A 19789-nucleotide genomic window follows, 5' to 3' on the forward strand; every position below is an offset into this window, starting at 1 on the left:
CCAAGCTAGATATGTAAATAACCTGTCACTCAAAGCAAGAAGCGAGGAATGGACTTTTTATTTAGACAGGGTTTTATCTAGAAGTCTGTTAATTTTCACTGAACAATAAAAGAGGATTGCTCAGAGCTGGATTAACTCTGTGTGGCAAGACTGGGCACAGATAATAGGAAATCTTATTCTCTACATTGTGACATAAAAAAAAAATTGGGGGTTTACATCCACTTTAAGAACTTACAAAGCAATTGTGACTTGTTTTGATCTAATTACTTTAGGTTTTCAGATCAACAGTGGTATTTCAGGCCAAAACTGTTGTGTAAAAGACTGTGGTTCAACATTCCTTCACACAGCAGGGTTTTCTAGGAGTTCAGTGTAGATCCATCAGTGTAGATCCACCATGTTTTTGCAAAAAAGAAATCTCAAAACAAGTCTGTAAACTAAAAGTAAGTTATTTTAAAACATGAGGTGTTGTCTGAAAGAATGTGTATCCAGTTAGAAATAACTGTACAGGTCAAGGGATACCTAAAACGAAGTAAGAAAAAGTATACATGGCGTACATTGTAAGCCCTGGTATTTGGGTACATAGCTAAATAAAAGTTCACAAACAATAAAGATTCGGCCTCAAGGCCATTTTTTTGGAAGAATTAAACAACTTATCATTGAGGAATCTCAAGTGTGTGATGCCTAAAGTGATACTAAACACACACAGTTTAATTTTATACTATCCCTTCTCTATATATATATATATATATATATATATATATATATATATATATATATATAATAAATAAAATAAAGGCACTGTATCCTATTTTAGTTGAAATAAAAAAAAGAGGAGGTTAATTTTTTAAGAATATATAGCAGTCATCTGACCCACCTTTTTTTGTTGGCCCATCTGCAGGAAACATTGGTGGGAGCAGATTCTACTCCTCTGCTGCTGGTCACATTTTCTTTTCCCAATTACTGTTATTGTTTTATAGTACGTGTACAATACAATTACAAACTCTTAGGCCTTGTACACACGATCAGTCTAAACCGATGAGAACGGACTGAAGTTCAGTTTCATCGGTTAACCGATGAAGCTGACTGATGGTCTGCTGTGCCTACACACCATCAGTTAAAAAAACGATCGTGTCCAGCGCGGTGACGTAAAACACAACGACGTGTTGAAAAAAAAAACTAAGTTCAATGCTTCCAAGCATGCGTCGACTTGATTCTGAGCATGCGCGGGTTTTGAACAAATGCTTTAACGAACTAACCATCAGTTTTGACCTATCGGTTATCAGTCCATCAGTTAAATTTTAAAGCAAGTTCTACATTTTTGGACCGAAGGACAATTGACTGATGTGGCCCACACACGGTCGGTTTGGACTGATGAAACTGAACTTCAGTCTGTTCTCATCGGTTTAGACTGATCGTGTGTACAAGGCCTTACAGAACCAGTTTGGTGCCACACTGAAGAGACAAACATTTAGTAATATCAGACATTGCTTTCAACTATACAAAAAAAAAACAGCCTTTGAAATACAAAAAGATAAATTCACAAATAATACCAAATAAAGGTCTTAAATTGTCATACAAATCTGTATTTGAACTCAAGTGTTTATGTGAGAGAGAAAAAGAGAGAAAAAGAGAGAAAAAGAGAGAAAAAAAAACATGGTGTGGGCTGTCAGGGGAGGTTCATAGCCTGCTCCACGCCCTTCCAGCCTGAGTTTATTGTTTATGTTCTTAGAATTACAGGGAGGTGATGACTCCATCAATTAACATGTAATATACCGCCACCATTGTGTTTAGCGGGCAGGTAGGAGGAAGGGAGTGGGATGTCATTTATCTGGGGTACATACGCCCACATGTGTGACTCTTTAGTCACATGGGCTGCACAGATAAGAAAAGGAGGAAATCAACAACTTGGGCAACTCAGACTGGAGCATGCTCAGTAGATGTGGCAATGACTGGCCTACACAATCTCAGACTGCAGCAGGAACACAGACCAGGGTGCAGGGACAGTAAACAGCAGGATCATTCAGTTTTTTTTTTTTTTTAAGAAGAATACAGAAAACACATGCCATAGTGACCAAGTGCTTTAATACAGCATGTACTGACAGTTTTTAATGATGTGGGTTTAAAATAAGTGGAGAGTTTTCCATCATACAGCTGAAGGTGAAACATTGTTTAAAACGTGGAAAAAAAAATGTGTGTGAACTATTTTTTTCCCTTCCATGTACAATGTAAAATATTGGTTGGAAATAATGCATCCTGTACTTTTATGTCTTCCTGCTGGTCTTCCTAAATTATACAGGGTATGTGGTGAATTCACATTGAATGCCACAGTTGTGTTTTACCACAAAACATGCCAAAGGACCTAGACATAAATTCTACACATATTTGCAAAAATGTGCACAATGGGCTTAATTTACAAAGTATTTTACCTCCACTAGTGCGATTATCACATTTGTGTATGTGTAAAATATATATACAGTGATGAAAATAAGTATTTGAACACCCTGCTATTTTGCAAGTTCTCCCACTTGGAAATCATGGAGGGGTCTGAAATTGTTATCGTAGGTGCATGTCCACTGTGAGAGACATAATCATAAAAAAAAAAATCCAGAAATCACAATGTATGATTTTTTTAACTATTTATTTGTATGATACAGCTGCAAATAAGCATTTGAACACCTGAGAAAATCAATGTTAATATTTGGTACAGTAGCCTTTGTTTGCAATTACAGAGGTCAAACGTTTCTTGTAGTTTTTCACCAGGTTTGCACACACTGGAGGAGGGATTTTGGCACACTCCTCCACACAGATCTTCTCTAGATCAGTCAGGTTTCTGGGCTGTCGCTGAGAAACACGGAGTTTGAGCTCCCTCCAAAGATTCTCTATTGGGTTTAGGTCTGGAGACTGGCTAGGCCACGCCAGAACCTTGATATGCTTCTTACAGAGCCACTCCTTGGTTATCCTGGCTGTGTGCTTCGGGTCATTGTCATGTTGGAAGACCCAGCCTCGACCCATCTTCAAAGCTCTAACTGAGGGAAGGAGGTTGTTGCCCAAAATCTCGCAATACATGGCCCCGGTCATCCTCTCCTTAATACAGTGCAGTCGCCCTGTCCCATGTGCAGAAAAACACCCCCAAAGCATGATGCTACCACCCCCATGCTTCACAGTAGGGATGGTGTTCTTGGGATGGTACTCATCATTCTTCTTCCTCCAAACACGGTTAGTGGAATTATGACCAAAAAGTTATATTTTGGTCTCATCTGACCACATGACTTTCTCCCATGACTCCTCTGGATCATCCAAATGGTCATTGGCAAACTTAAGACGGGCCTTGACATGTGCTGGTTTAAGCAGGGGAACCTTCCGTGCCATGCATGATTTCAAACCATGACATCTTAGTGTATTACCAACAGTAACCTTGGAAACGGTGGTCCCAGCTCTTTTCAGGTCATTGACCAGCTCCTCCCGTGTAGTCCTGGGCTGATTTCTCACCTTTCTTAGGATCATTGAGACCCCACGAGGTGAGATTTTGCATGGAGCCCCAGTCCGAGGGAGATTGACAGTCATGTTTAGCTTCTTCCATTTTCTAATGATTGCTCCAACAGTGGACCTTTTTTCACCAAGCTGCTTGGCAATTTCCCCGTAGCCCTTTCCAGCCTTGTGGAGGTGTACAATTTTGTCTCTAGTGTCTTTGGACAGCTCTTTGGTCTTGGCCATGTTAGTAGTTGGATTCTTACTGATTGTATGGGTGGACAGGTGTCTTTATGCAGCTAATGACCTCAAACAGGTGCATCTAATTTAGGATAATAAATGGAGTGGAGGTGGACATTTTAAAGGCAGACTAACAGGTCTTTGAGGGTCAGAAATCTAGCTGATAGACAGGTGTTCAAATACTTATTTGCAGCTGTATCATACAAATAAATAGTTAAAAAATCATAAATTGTGATTTCTGGAATTTTTTTTTTGATTATGTCTCTCACAGTGGACATGCACCTACGATGACAATTTCAGACCCCTCCATGATTTCCAAGTGGGAGAACTTGCAAAATAGCAGGGTGTTCAAATACTTATTTTCCTCACTGTGTATATATATATATATATATATATATTTATATTTTTAGCACTTATATAAACCAATTTGAATTTTTTTCACAAAAATTACGACTCACTTTCACTATAAGCAATCATAGTGGAAAAAAATACTGATCACCTCACTTTGGTGACACTGTACTGCTCTGGTCACAGTATGTAAAAAAATTGGGGGGGAAAACAATGTATTTTTTTTTTTAAAACACTTTTTTTTAAACAAGTTATAATAATGGAAAAACAAATATAGTACAGCACATCTCTGCAGGATAGTAATTCAGATGAATCATACAGAGAGAGTAAAGGGGTACAAAAGGAAACACTTTGCAGTAGTAGATGTGATAAATCTAATGTCAGCGAGTACGTTTAGACTAGGGATGAGCCGAACACCCCCCCCCCCCCGTTTGGTTCGCACCAGAACCTTCGAACGGACCGACCGTTCGCGCAAAAATTTAGAACCCCATTGACGTCTATGGGACTCGAACATTCGAATTCAAAAGTGCTCATTTTAAAGCCTAATATGCAAGTTATTGTCGTAAAACATCTTTGAGAACCCGGGTCTTGCCCCAGGGAACATGTATCAATGGAAAAAAAGTTTTAAAAACGGTTGTTTTTTCAGGAGTCGTGATTTTAATGATGCTTAAATAAATAAAAATAAAAAATCCTTTAAATATTGTACCTACTGGGTGTCTATAGTATGCCTGTGAAGTGGCACATGTTTAGAACTGTCCCTGCACAAAATGAGATTACTATAAGAAAAAAGTAATTTAAAACTGCTTGCAGCTTTAATGTAATGTCTGGTCCCTGCAATGTGGATGAAAATCATTGCGAAAAATAGCACAGACACAGACAGTAAACACACCACGTAGCTTTAGGTGCAAACTACAGAGCACACGGCCAGTACACACCAAGTAGCTTTAGGTGCAAACTACAGAGGACACATGCAATAAACCACGTAAGAATACTGCAGCTAGCACAATCACCTACCTGCCAGTAAATTAGGAAGAACTGATCTAGCTAAACTATACAGTGTATAAATATATGTACAACACCTGGGATGTATATATATCCTCTACACACTAACATTAACTGACAAGCCTGCCTGCCTGCTCTATCTACCTGCACAAAATGACACTCTCTCTGTTCTCTCTAACCACCGCCGCAACACACTACACAAGGCCGACCTGCAGGCGGCCTTTTATAGTGTGGGGCGTGTACTAAACCCCCCAAGCCATAATTGGCCAAAGCCACCCTGGCTTTGGCCAATTATGGCTCTCCGTTTTTTAAAAGCTGTGATTGGCCAAGCATACGGGTCATAGTACATGCTTGGCCAATCATCAGCCAGCAATGCCGCGGTGAATTATGGTCTGTGAAACCTAACTCGAATTTGGCGCGAACGGCCCAAAACGTTCGTAATTCGACGAACGATCGAACATACGATGTTCGAGTCGAACATGAGTTTGACTCAAATACGAAGCTCATCCATAAATGAGAGCTGTGCATGATGTCATAAGCCTAGGCTTTTTACCAGACAAGAAACAGAAAGTAAGCTATATATGGTATTTACTGGCAAAAAAAAAAAATATTCTCCAAAGTTAAAACAAGGGCAGAATATTTAATAGATGGAAAGTTGAAAAAATAACTGAAGATCTGCTTTAAGATAACACAAAGTCACATGGGCAGAAATATTAAGAGCTAAATTCTGACCCAAGCACAGAAGCAGGAGAGGACTTGTCCAGCACAGAAACTCCTGGGGAGAAAGTCATGAGGCTTAGACCAAGATAAGCAGGCATTACATATCCAGTGATAGATTTAACATGAAGAAGTAGACCGCCCCGCTTAGCATTAAGGGATTCCTAGACTCCACGATACTGCCTCTCGACATTTGAGCTCCAATCATCAAACTGTCAAAGGCAGCTTGATGCTGGATGGCAAAATTCCTTGGGAACAGATGATCCTAGAACAAGGAGGAACACTGGAATGCTTTCTATTCTGAACATGCGAGAAGAAGGAGGTAAGGATGTACTGAGAGTAACAGGAGGACCACTACACCTGAGCCAAAATGGACTAGCATTTAGTTAGACTTCAGGGGCTCGGTAGTCGACCTCTGAAGTTGCCTACCTGTGACACACCTCCAGGAATAGCTCCAGGGGTAGAAATAATTTTTACAGGTTTAGGCTGGGTTCACACTATAAAAATCAGCGGCTCATAGCAGGAGTCTGATGCATCTCTATTCACTGTATCAAGTCTGATTTCATCACGAATTTTGGGCTGAATTCAGACCTAAAACGGACCAAAAGACGCACAGGGCTCCTGAGTATTTCGCACCAGAGCCGCTCTGGAGATGCGTGAACCGGTTCCATATAGAGTCGGTCATAATCTCCTGCTATGTGAATTGGATGCAGGAAAATCTGCATCCAATTCGTATAAGTGTGAACCCAGCCTTAGGCGCTGCTGTCAGATGTAATCTGCCTGCCACCGTGTATACCTGGAATGCTCATGCCCAACAAGGCTAGAGCCTGACGTTTTGCAAAAGATACCAATCTATCTTTTGCTACTGCAAAACTCTGGATCAACTGAAAATGTATATACGCCACCTTCATGGCATTGTCTGCTTGGATCAAGATTATATAAACAGCCCAGAACTTCTGGCTGTTATCTTGGGAAACAAGATGCCAAAGACAACCAAACCTCTTGATATCAAGGGTGTTAAGGTCTCCACTGTCTGCAGGTGTCTTTCCTCAGGGATTCCTTAAAACAGGAAGAGAAGACTGTCTTGTTCGAGAGTCAGACCCCTGATCCTTAGCAATAGGGAAATCACCTGACCAAACACAGTCAACTTGTCCCTCTATGGCCCGTAATTGAGAGGGTGGGGAGTTTGGGACTTTAAATAATGCACAATAAATGTACCTCTATCTCGGGTTCCAGTACATAAGAAAGGAATGTGGGACTTCAAATGAGGCAATTGACTTGTGGAGGTATAGTTGTTAACATTATTTATTTGTAACAACTAAATAATGTTTATGGTCATGGCCCTATGATCGAGAGGGAAGTGAATCACATAAACACGCGACAAGACTTACAACATAAATAGACCTGGAGTGTGCCTTGATGGTCTGGTCGGAATGCCCAGAAAAAGGGGGCATACAGGAGATAGATAATGGTAGTTGTGTGGAAGGATGTGTTTGAGAACTGCCTTGAAAAGGGAAGGGTGGGAGGGTATCGTGCACTGGAACCGACAGTGAGTGTGGCTGAGTGCTCTGTTTAAATAGTCTCCGGGCTCCTCCCATAAACTCAGGCCACCATTTTGGCCTTCTAATTTATGGTCATGGCCCTATGATCGAGAGGGAAGTCAATCACATAAACACGCGACAAGACTTACAACATAAATAGACCTGGAGTGTGCCTTGATGGTCTGGTCGGAATGCCCAGAAAAAGGGGGCAAAAGACTCAGATAGGGAAATAGCTTTTATTGATTGTTGTGTTATTGAGCCAGTATGGAAAAGGCCTGTGCCATTTCTTCTTGAGGGTTCGGGATATAGGTAGCAAAGCAAGCGGACTTCCATCGGCCCAGCTTCTTGATCACGTGCTCTGGTACTCCGTGTTGGGAGGCGGCTGAGGCTGCTCCAATACGGAAGGAGTGTCCAGAAAAGTGACTGGGGTTGAAGCCTAGGTTGCTTAGGAGGATCCTGATGTGTTTTATGAATTGGCTGCTGCTGAGGGGGCTGGTTAGAAAGGGTAGTAAGGGGCTGTTCTCAGATTGGTCGGGAAGCTGAGATAGCAGTCGATCAAGGACTGTTACTGGGCACCAGGCATTGTTGGTCTGAAACAGCAAGATGTCGACCCCTGGGCCTGTTTGTTGCGTCTTACTGACTAGGAGACGAAGGGTGTAGTGGTTCTGGGAGCGAGTCAGGTGGCGTCGGAGCAGTGTGTGGCTGCTGGGGCCGCTGACGGTGAATTCACCTGGTCGTAGGAAACCATAAAAGGCCAAGTAGATGGCCGCCTGGATGACTAGGCTGGGCAGTGCCCCGAAGGGGGAACGGATGAGGATCTCGGACATGTCCCTGAAAATGGCACCGGTGATAGGTAGGCGTATGCCACTGGTCACTGGTCTGAGTTTCTGAATGCCTCGCAAGAGTGACTTAACGGCATGGGCGGTGAACACTGACGGTTTGCTGGGGTCTTCTATAGATAGGAAGTGCTGGACGCCGGCTAGGTACAGTTTTATAGTGTTATAAGCGAGGGCTAGCTGGGTATGGCAGTATGACACGAAGGCTAGAATGTGTCGGACATCGCCTGTTGCTGCTCCTGGGCAAGAGGCCAGAAATTTGCGGTAGGTGTTCCAAGCCATGACATAGGATTTGAATGTGTTGTGAGACAAAGACTTGTTGATGAGTAGAGTTGCATTGGCGAGGTGAGTTTTTAATCCATCGTTAGCAACGACCAGGGTGGGACAGGGGTGGACATTGGGTCGGCTCCAGGCTCCTGCTGAAAAAACAAGGTGAGGTTGAAACGGGACAGTGCATCAGCAGCGGTATTGAATTTGCCTGGAATATGTCTACAAACAAAATTAAAGTGGTGGCAGAGAGACAGCTGCACGAGCCTTCGCAGGAAGGACATAATATGGAGAGATCGGGATCTGCCCTTGTTAATTATGTCAGCTGTGGCCTGGTTGTCCGTGGTAAAAAGCACTGTTTGATTTGTCCACGTGTGGCCCCAGAGCTGGGCAGCTGCAACGACCGGGTAAAGCTTGAAGAGAGATGAGGACTGGGTGAAGCCTGGGATTAGGAGGATTTCTGGGGGCCAAGGTTCGGCGAACCAGTGACGGCCAAATATGGCCGCAAAGCCGGTGGAGGCTGCGGCATCGGTGACTACCTGTGGAGACTCGTCTAAAAGAGCTGGGATGAACATTGAGATGCCATTCCAGCTAGTGAGGAATTCATCCCACATGGCCAAGTCTGATACTGCTGCCTGATCTAGCTTGAGGATTCGGTCTGGGTCTTGTGCTGGCGTGAGAAAGACTAAGAGTCGTGATATGAAGGACCGTCCTTGAGGGATAATCCTCATAGCAAAATTCATCATCCCTAGTAAGGACTGTAACTGTCTCCTGGTACATCCTTGCGACTGAGTGAAGTCGTGGATAGCAGCCCTGATGCGAGTTAATTTGTCAAGAGGCAGGCTCGCTTGCATGGCTTGTGTGTCTAGGTTGATACCTAGGAAGGTGATGGAATGTGCTGGTCCTTCTACTTTGTGCTCGGCTAGGGGCACATTTAGGTTGTTGAAGACCACCCTTAATTTGTCTAGATCAGTGGGGGATGTACCTGGTTGCTCGATGAGCAGGAAATCATCGAGGTAGTGGATGACTGAGTGACAGTGGGCCTTGTGGGACAGTATCCATGTGAGGGCCTGGGCAAAGACATTGAAGAGCCATGGGCTACTTTTTGAGCCAAAGGTCAGTTTGGTGGCAAAGTAGTAGGCCTCTCTCCATTTGATGCCGTGCCAGCGCCAGAGGGACGGCTCAATGGGGAGGAGCTTGAACGCGTCAGATATATCCGCTTTGGATAGCCAGGCTCCGGGGCCTATTGAGATGATTGTTTGGATGGCCAGGTCCACTGAGGCGTACTTGAGGGAAAACTGTGCAGAGGGGATTAGGGAGTTCAGGCTGGGGATGTGGGAGCAATGAGGCGCAGACAAGTCGTACACCAAGCGGACTTTATTAGTGAACTTGCCCTTGACAAGCCCAATAGGGCTAACTCTCCAGACTGGGAAAGGAGACTGTGGGAAGGGGCCAATAACAAAGCCTTTATCCACTTCTGACTGTAGTAAGGAGTCGATTGCTTGCGTGTCGATGGCTGCTGACTGGAGGTTCTTGCACTCGTGTGAGGTGAGGGGTAAGGTAATGAGGCCAGTGTGGAAGCCTTCTGTGAAGCCGTGCACCAGAAATATGGCCAGTGAAGGAGTGGGGTGAGTAGAGAGGTAGAAGCCTAGCCAGCCAACATCTATTCGGCTTAGTCAGGCCTTTGAGTCCTGTTTGAGTTGACAGGTGGTCTTTGGGTGAGCTTTGTGGCATGCTGTGCAAATGTGGAGTAGCTTGCACTGGCTGTGAAAGCAACCGGCGTTATTAAAATTGTTGCAGATGGGAGCACCTCCTAGAAAAAGGATAGGCCGTCCTAGTCTATCCACTTGTCGTTGGTGACTGGGACCTGGGAGGCTCTGACTGGTACTGGAGAAGGGAGGGTAGGCAGGGCGCTTAGTGGAGTTATCGGAGCACCAATTTGCCGTGTGGGTAGAGGACTGGCAGAGGGTGCACAGTGGTGAGCGGAGGCCTGCAAAATGCCGGCAGAAAAGCTCTGTGTCACAAATGCTCCAGTCTGTCTTGGCCTGAAACTGGCTGAGCTTGGCAGCCGCCTTGGCCGAAAACGAGCGGTGGTAGTCATAGAAGGCGTGCCCTCCGTACTTGTAACCTAAATCTGTGACTGAATGGAGATATAGGTCCAGCTCTTCCCTCCTGTTGGGGGCGGCTGAGCAGATGATGTCCCTAAACATTCCGAATGCCAGGACGAACTCAGTGACTGTAAGTTTACGGCTGAGTCTGGGGTCTCTCGATTTGACGACTACCGATACGTCCCCCCAGGCATATGCTCGGTTGTCGGCCACATCGTGCACCGAAACCAGCAGAGACGCTAAATTTACGTCCTTTCCCTCCAATATATCCTTCCTGAGGCTGGCGGAGACAAGGTGCGCGGGGATCACGGTAGAAGAGGACTCTGGCGTACCTGTAAGAGGGGATGCCAGCGCCGAAACCACAACTGTGTCATGGATGGGTGTGAGAGGGCGAGCCTCCAGGGTTGCGATTCTGGTCTGTACGTCGGAAACTGTTGCGGATAGTGTGGCGACCATGGAGTGCAGCTGGGAGATGGCCCCGGATATGGACTGCAAAGATGTCTGCGGGTTGGAGGGTGCTGTATTGGGTGTTGGCGGGAAAAGTAGCCTGAAGAGCTCTGCCTTCCGGGCCGTAGCGGGGTAGGGGATGCCCTTGCGTCTAAGCTGTGCTATAATCCTGGGGATGGTCCATGTGCGGAGGGTCTGCAGGCTGCCGCTCTCTGAGCCCGTGGAGGGTGACAGAGGGGCGGGTGCGAGGTCAACACTGCCGGCCTGCGACATGACTCTGACTGAAAAATAATAAGGGGGTGCGAGTATACATAAAGAACTGTGGTATTGGATTGCGGCAACGAAAGGAGGAGGCAAAATATTGGGGAACGGGGACTTGGTTTAAGAAGAAGATTCGTTGGCTACACACCTGAGTGGAGTCCTGGAAGGGAGGTCCTGGCACGGACTGAGACTGGGTCGACCGGGAACTTGTTTCTTAGGGGTGAACGACCAACCTGGTGGGGTAGAGACCTGAAGTGGACTGATCTGAGGAAGAGAGAGAGGGTGATGAGTAGCTGGTACGGTACTGAAGATAACGTACGTTCTGGGTGTCGCTACGCGACTGTGGGGTTGTTGGGGGCCCGATGTTTGATGCCAAAGGGGTGAAATGGAGTCTGCGATGGTCACTGAGTGGTTTGGGCTGCTGAGGCAGCATTGCATGGTTTAGCAAGGGTCTCGGTCTAGTTTGCCGAGATAAGAAGCCTGGTCGCAAGGGCAAGAGTATGGACTGCCGAGACGATATTGCGTGGTTTAGCAAGGGTCTCGGTCTGGTTTGCTGAGATAAGAAGCCTGGTCGCAAGGGCAAGAGTGTGGACTGCCGAGACGATATTGCGTGGTTTAGCAAGGGTCTCGGTCTGGTTTGCTGAGATAAGAAGCCTGGTCGCAAGAGTGTGGACTGCCGAGACGATATTGCGTGGTTTAGCAAGGGTCTCGGTCTGGTTTGCTGAGATAAGAAGCCTGGTCGCAAGGGCGAGAGTGTGGACTGCCGAGACGATATTGCGTGGTTTAGCAAGGGTCTCGGTCTGGTTTGCTGAGATAAGAAGCCTGGTCGCAAGGGCAAGAGTGTGGACTGCCGAGACGATATTGCGTGGTTTAGCAAGGGTCTCGGTCTGGTTTGCTGAGATAAGAAGCCTGGTCGCAAGGGCAAGAGTGTGGACTGCCGAGACGATATTGCGTGGTTTAGCAAGGGTCTCGGTCTGGTTTGCTGAGATAAGAAGCCTGGTCGCAAGAGTGTGGACTGCCGAGACGATATTGCGTGGTTTAGCAAGGGTCTCGGTCTGGTTTGCTGAGATAAGAAGCCTGGTCGCAAGGGCGAGAGTGTGGACTGCCGAGACGATATTGCGTGGTTTAGCAAGGGTCTCGGTCTGGTTTGCTGAGATAAGAAGCCTGGTCGCAAGGGCAAGAGTGTGGACTGCCGAGACGATATTGCGTGGTTTAGCAAGGGTCTCGGTCTGGTTTGCTGAGATAAGAAGCCTGGTCGCAAGGGCAAGAGTGTGGACTGCCGAGACGATATTGCGTGGTTTAGCAAGGGTCTCGGTCTGGTTTGCTGAGATAAGAAGCCTGGTCGCGAGGGCGAGAGTGTGGACTGCCGAGACGATATTGCGTGGTTTAGCAAGGGTCTCGGTCTGGTTTGCTGAGATAAGAAGCCTGGTCGCAAGGGCAAGAGTGTGGACTGCCGAGACGATATTGCGTGGTTTAGCAAGGGTCTCGATGTGGTCTGCTGAGAGGGAAAGCCTGGTTGCAAGGGCCTCTGTCTGGATTTTTGAGGCGACATTGCCCGGGACTCGGAGGGAGTCTGGCTGCCGAGACGAAATTTGCGCTATTGCAAGAGTCTCGGTAAGTACAGGTGTGAAGTTGTTGTGAGACGATAGCGTGGTTGCCGGGGTCTCTGCGAGTGTGGGGCTGTTGAGATGGCGTTGCGTTTGCGAGGGTCTCAAAATGGGGGTGTACGCAATGAGAGTTGGCTGGAAGGCGGAACTTCCGGTAAACTTGCAAACAAAAGTTTCCTTGTGAAAAGGGAGAGAGAAAGAAAAAAAAAAAAAAAAAAAAACTTGCAACAAACTTTGTGATGTTTGTCATGGCAGGTTCTCCTGTCATATACCAAGCATTCAGCACTTTGCTGAGAATCTGCTAAGGCTGCCATAATTGTTACATCAATATAGATAAGGACTTTGGCGTAATCTACTGAACATTGTATTGCAATATACATTTAGAAGGTGGCATGTCTTGGGGAGTGGGAAGGTGAAGAGTTAACCTCGGGTGGAGAAAACTGGGGATGCTGTAACAGCACGTTATGATCCACCTGCATGTGCAAGCAGCACCCGGTGGCCGGAAGGGAGCACTGCACGTCTGGAGGGAAGCCAGGGGTGCTGAGCATTCTGAAACACAGGGAAACATGCCGCTGACTTAAAGCGGGAGTTCACCCATTTAAAAAAAAAAAAAAAAATCTCCCCTTAGCTTCCTGCTCGTTCGGTCTAGGGGAATCGGCTATTTATATTAAAATATGTGCAGTACTTACCCGTTTTCGAGCTGCATCTTCTTCCGTCGCTTCCGGGTATGGGTCTTCGGGAGCGGGCGTTCCTTCTTGATTGACATTCTTCCGAGAGGCTTCCGACGGTCGCATCCATCGCGTCACTCGTAGCCGAAAGAAGCCGAACGTCGGTGCGGCTCTATACTGCGCCTGCGCACCGACGTTCGGCTTCTTTCGGAAAATCGTGACGCGATGGATGCGACCGTCGGAAGCCTCTCGGAAACCTGTCAATCAAGAAGGAACGCCCATTCCCGAAGCCCATACCCGGAAGCGACGGAGAGGATGCGTCTCGTAAACGGGTAAGTACTGCACATATTTTAAAATAAATAGCCGATTCCCCTAGTAATAACGAGCAGGAATCTAAGGGGGAAAAGTGCCCTCTAAGGGTGAACCCCCGCTTTAACAAGCTGGTTGTAAATGACAGGAGTTCCGCGGCGGGAAATTAACACAGGATGGGGTATACAGTACACGCCAATACTGATGTAACAACATGACCAATGAAAGTAATAGCTCCTACCTGCGCCGGAGGGCGGAATAGCAAGGAAAGCCACGGACAAGCAGTAACAAGGAAGACAGGAATATGCTGTGATCTGGATCGTCGGCCTGGTGACGTAGATATCGTGCACTGGAACCGACAGTGAGTGTGGCTGAGTGCTCTGTTTAAATAGTCTCCGGGCTCCTCCCATAAACTCAGGCCACCATTTTGGCCTTCTAATTTATTAACCACTATACCTCCACAAGTCAATTGCCTCATTTAAAGTCCCACATTCCTTTCTTACGTACTCTAATGGCCTGTACACACTATGCTAAAATTGGACGACAGATCGCACGCTAGTCGCATATCAAAAATGAAGAGTTTACTAAAAGTTACGAAAATTCTCGTACGACAGAATAAAAAAAGTCGGAAGTGATGTCATGCGTTGTTGTGTATTTGTATTGCATTTTCTGTACTGGTTAAATGAAAATCGTACTCTAGCCTTCTTCCACTAGTTCCACAAGTGTTCAACTTCAGCCACATCTCTAATGCCGACTGTAGACCTGGACTGTCCCTGGAAGGCCATGAAGGCTACGTCTTCCGACTGAGGAAAAGCTGCAGCAAGTTTCTTACCTAGGAGTAATCCACTGGATTCTTACCTGGCTCCTCTGGTTCTTCTCCACTCATGGTAAATGTACCTACCTTAAATGGAAAATGGGCAGCAGGGGCAGAGCATCAGGCTGAACATAAAGTACCAGTTGGTTCTTCCTTGCCAGCAGTTGGCCTGCTCTCTGCTGAGGGAGGCTTTATGCAGTTGATAGCAACAGTATTGGAATGAAGCTTGAGTTATTTGCAATAACTTGGATATGGTTAACATCACCCAGGCCACAGCAATCCTTTGCAGCTATAATTAGTGGGCAGGAGAGCTTCTGTCTACCCCTTTAAGGCTTTTTGGTCACACTCCATCTTGTAAAGGCAACTTCACCCAGGCTCACAGCAATCTTTTGGGAAGAAGCGACTTCGTGGTCATGGAACACATGAGCTGGAACACTCAAAAGATGCATACGACGACAAGTGGTATCCCCCTACCTTGGTGATTTATATATGCAGAAGCATTGAGATCTGTATGATTAGCATTATATATTGTATCTTATGCTTTGGGGGAGCCTGGTGTAGTCCAATACAATTTTATTGTATTGGATATTTATAATATTGGATGTTTATAATTTTTTGTATCACCGTATTTGCCAGCGTATAAGACGACCTTCTATACTTAAAAATGTGGCTCAAAAATCGGGGGTCGTCTTATACGCCGGATGCAGACGGCGGGCGTCTGTTTTTTAAAAGCCGCGCCTCCTCCTCGTGCTGTTCCGTGATAGGCTCAGTGATCCGCTTATCACGGACGTCGTCTCGTCCTCAGCCTCGGACGAGAGGATGTCCATGATAGGCGGAACACTGAACACAGGCTCTGCTGGGAAACTGAGTGTTCCGCCTATCAAATGGACGCCCGCAGTCTGACTCACTCTGCCAGGCATAAAATAATGAAGATCGGCGATTGGGGGGTGAGGCAACGGCACAGTGAGGTGAGCAACGGCACAGTGAGGTGAGCAACGGCACAGTGAGGTGAGGCAACGGCACAGTGAGGTGAGGCAACGGCACAGTGAGGTGAGGCAACGGCACAGTGAGGTGAGGCAACGGCACAGTGAGGTGAGGCAACGGCACAGTGAGGTGTCGTCTTATACGGCGAGTATATCCCAAAACCAACATTTTAGCTGGAAAACTAGGGGGTCGTCTTATACGCCAGCAAATACGGTATGTGGAAAAAGGCCTCTAAAGTCCATTATTTTCTTAGTATTCCATAAATGTATTTCCCAGGATGTGGCACATGTTAAGTAGAGGTACCCAACAGCCACCTTATGCATTCACTTAAAATAACCTTGCCCACTTCCAAGATGGCTTCCAGGCAGTCTGGCCCAACTTCAAGATGGCAAGTGAGCTCGATCCACTTCACATTTTTAGCATCATTCCCTTGACCAGGGGTCTCAAACTGGTGGCCCTCCAGCTGTTGCAGAACTACAAGTCCCATCATGCCTCTGCATGAGTCATGCTTGTAACCGTCAGCCTTGCAATGCCTCATGGGACTTGTATTTTTGCAACAGCTGGGGGGGGGCTGTCAGTTTGAGACCCCTGATGTAGACACTTAGGGCCAGATTCTCAAAGAGATACGACGGTGTATCTCCTGATACACCGTCGTATCTCTGAGTTAGGCCGGTCGTATGTATGTGACTGATTCATAGAATCAGTTACGCATAGATATGCCTAAGATCCGACAGGTGTAACTTTGTTACACCGTCGGCTCTGAACTGCAATTTTAAAATGGCCGCTGGCGGTGTTCTCGCTGATTTACCGCGACGATATGTAAATCAGCGAGATACGCCAATTCACGAACGTACACGGGCCCGACGCAGTCACTTTACGTCGTTTACGTAAGCGTTTTCCTGGCGTATACTTACCCCTGCTTCTATGAGGCGCAGCCAATGTTAAGTATGGCCGCCATTCCCGCGTCGATTTTTTTTTTTACGTTGTTTGCGTACGTCGATTCACAAAACCGCTCGTCGCAAGTTACGCTCATGCCGAAACCAATGACTCCCTAGCGACATCATTGGGAGCAATGCACGCCGGGAAAATTCGCGGACGGCGCATGCGCAGTTAAATCAGCGTGGGGACGCGCCTGATTTAAATGCTACACTCCCCTAGCCGCGGAATTTGAATTCCGCCGGGGGATTTAAGATACCTCCAAACTTGCGGCGGCGTAAGTGTTTAGTGAATTACCCACTTGCCACTAAAACTTGCGGCGGCGGATCTTAAATCAGATAGATTACGCGGATCTATAGATCCGCTGATCTATCTGAATCTGGCCCTTCGTTTTCTTTTCCAAAATTGCCACAAGAATACATACTGGAACATAGTGCAGCTGCAACTCATCTGAGAGGAGATGCAACACACAACTTATTAGGCCATTCACAAAAAAATCCTAAAAAATGAGAAAACATACTTATCTTGAAAATGTCACAGTTCCATGGATCCACTCGCTTTTGGGAGGCAGGCTCCAGACACTGACAGCTCTTCTGAGGAACATAGCCCTTGCTGCACTGCTGTGTGTTGGGCTAGTTAGCACCCAAATGTTCACCCCCCCCCCAAAAAATAAAATATATATAAAAATTCCCATTGGGCCTGCTGGCTGAAAAAAAATAAAAAAGTTTGAGCCATGTTACACTGATGCTTTATTTGCAGCAATTTTTTTTTAGCAAAGGAAATATTCTTTTGATTGGAATACCTATCTTGCAAATTATTGTAGCTCAGTCACTCAGCAAAAAGTTTAAACAGCAACAGTCGTTCTGCCATCACCTTAGCTACAAATCAGCGAAGGAAAGAGATTTGTAGCAGCAACCACTACTACAGTGGAACCTCGGATTGGGAATAACGCGGTAAACAAACGTTTCACAATACGAGCACTGTATTTGAAAAAATACAAAACTCGTTTTGCGAGTGTTGTCTTGCAATACGAGCAGGATTCAGGCCAAAGCGGTGTGCAGTACCGCGTTTGGACTGAGGTGGAGGGCGCCGGAGCCGATCGGAAAGACACGGAAATACTTAGTTTCTAAGATTAGCCAAGGTCAGCAGAGATATCCTCAGGCCTTTCCAGCCTTTTCCAAGGCTCTCCGGCACCCCCCCCACCTCTGGCCGAATGCGGTATTGCATAATATTGAAGTCAATGCGGAACAAATTATTTTTGTTTCAATGGGGAAACTCACTTTGATATGCGAGTACCTAGGATTAAGAGCATTCTCCTGGAGTGGATTATGCTCATAATCCGAGGTTCCACTGTATAATAAACTTCTCAAGGAACTGAATTTATTCACTCTTGAGAAGAGGAGAATAAGGGGGGATATGATCAACATGTACAAATATATAAGAGGTCCATACAGTGAACTTGGTGTTGAGTTATTCACTTTACGGTCAACACTGAGGACAAGGGGGCACTCTTTACGTCTAGAGGAAAAGAGATTTCACCTCCAAATACGGAAAGGTTTCTTCACAGTAAGAGCCGTGAAAATGTGGAACAGACTCCCTCCAGAGGTGGTTCTGGCCAGCTCAGTAGATTGCTTTAAGAAAGGCCTGGATTCTTTCCTAAATGTACATAATATAACTGGGTACTAAGATTTGTATGTAAAGTTGATCCAGGGTAAATCCGATTGCCTCTCGGGGGATCAGGAAGGAATTTTTTCCCCTGCTGTAGCAAATTGGATCATGCTCTGCTGGGGTTTTTTGCCTTCCTCTGGATCAACTGTGGGTATGGAGTTGGGTGTATAGGATTTTACTGTGTTTTTTATTTTGTTTTTTTATTTTTTGTGGTTGAACTGGATAGACTTGTGTCTTTTTTCAACCTGACTAACTATGTAACTATGTAACTATGTAATAATGGGGGATTTTTACTAAAACTGATGCACACAGAATCTGCTACTTAGCAAACAATCAGCATCTAACTTAAGTTTGTTCAATTAAACTTTGACACTAGGGCCCTGTTTACACTCGTGCAACACAAAAGTCTGATCTGACTTCCATGCAACTATAATGAACAGAAAAAATTAACAAAACGCAGCGCTAATGAAATCATAGTGCACACACACACCACTATACAAAGTAAGGAGGATATGTGTGCAGTAAGTGATGTGGATATGTGCAAACAAATAGTACAAGTATATATATTCGCATCACAAAAATCGCATCACACTAAGGTGCATAAACATGCATAATAAATAATAGTGGTAAACAGTCCAATCCTTAAAAATGACACACAAGTCCATATAAAAAAAATATTCTAAGGTGCTTCAGTGTGGATAAAATAATGAATGAAAAATTCCAGTGCTTTAGTGCATTTAATCAGTAGCAGCAATCCAAGGGTGATTTATAATATAGTACATACAACAAAACACGGCCCAGTGAGCGATCCAAAAGTCATGTCAAGGTGTAGTCACACAGGTGCTCCCCTATGGTAATGTACGCTAGACATGTGCACACTGAAATATTTTGTTTCAGAATTTCGTTTGAAAAATAAGTTTATTTAGTTACTCCCCAAATTTGTTTTTATTAATTTTGTTTGTCGTAAAAAAAAATGCATTCGTCCGAAAATCCAAATAAATTAAGGTTGAATCTGTCATTGAAGGCTTATGGTGTCGGTCGAATGTTCTAAGAAGATTCAGCGGAATCTGGTGTCGGTCGAATGTTCCGCCTACAAGCTATAGAAGAATTCTAATGTTGTATGATTAATAGTTATATTTATTAATTATTATTACTAGTCAACCAACATTAGAAATCTTCTATAGCCTATGGGCAGAGCATTTCACCATAAATGTCCGGTTGCTGCGATCGTATGTTTTTTTTTTAAATTCAATACTTTTTTTTATTGTTTCCATACATATATAGCAGAGAAAGAAAAAATACAAATCCATATTCTATATTCAGTGCATTATATGTGCATACAAAAAATTAATTGCATCGGTTAAAAATTTCCTTCAGTCCCATTCCCAACCCTCCCTCCCTCCTATCTTACTTTTAAAGTACATACACGTTTTTTGGTTCTGTTCCTTTCCTTAGATTATTCTTTACCTAACTTTCCCTGATTAAAGTGAGCGGCCTATTTTACATAACCAGTGCTCCCATATTGCTTTAAATTTTTTGAGGTTACCCCTTCTAATCCATGTTCCCCT

The 19789-nt window shown here is 45.2% G+C and overlaps 1 protein-coding gene across 1 annotated transcript; it reads right to left on the reverse strand.

The window, feature by feature from the left end:
• Positions 1-8505: 8505 nt before the first annotated feature.
• Positions 8506-10095, reverse strand: LOC120920061 (the record flags this gene model as incomplete). The annotated part of the gene is made up of 1 exon (XM_040331975.1): positions 8506-10095. A coding segment is annotated over one exon (1590 nt), but the record flags the coding sequence as incomplete, so codon positions are not given.
• Between the last annotated feature and the right edge of the window lie 9694 nt (positions 10096-19789).

The sequence above is a fragment of the Rana temporaria genome, chromosome 13, assembly GCF_905171775.1.
Source record: "Rana temporaria chromosome 13, aRanTem1.1, whole genome shotgun sequence".
NCBI classification, from domain to species: Eukaryota; Metazoa; Chordata; class Amphibia; order Anura; family Ranidae; genus Rana; species Rana temporaria.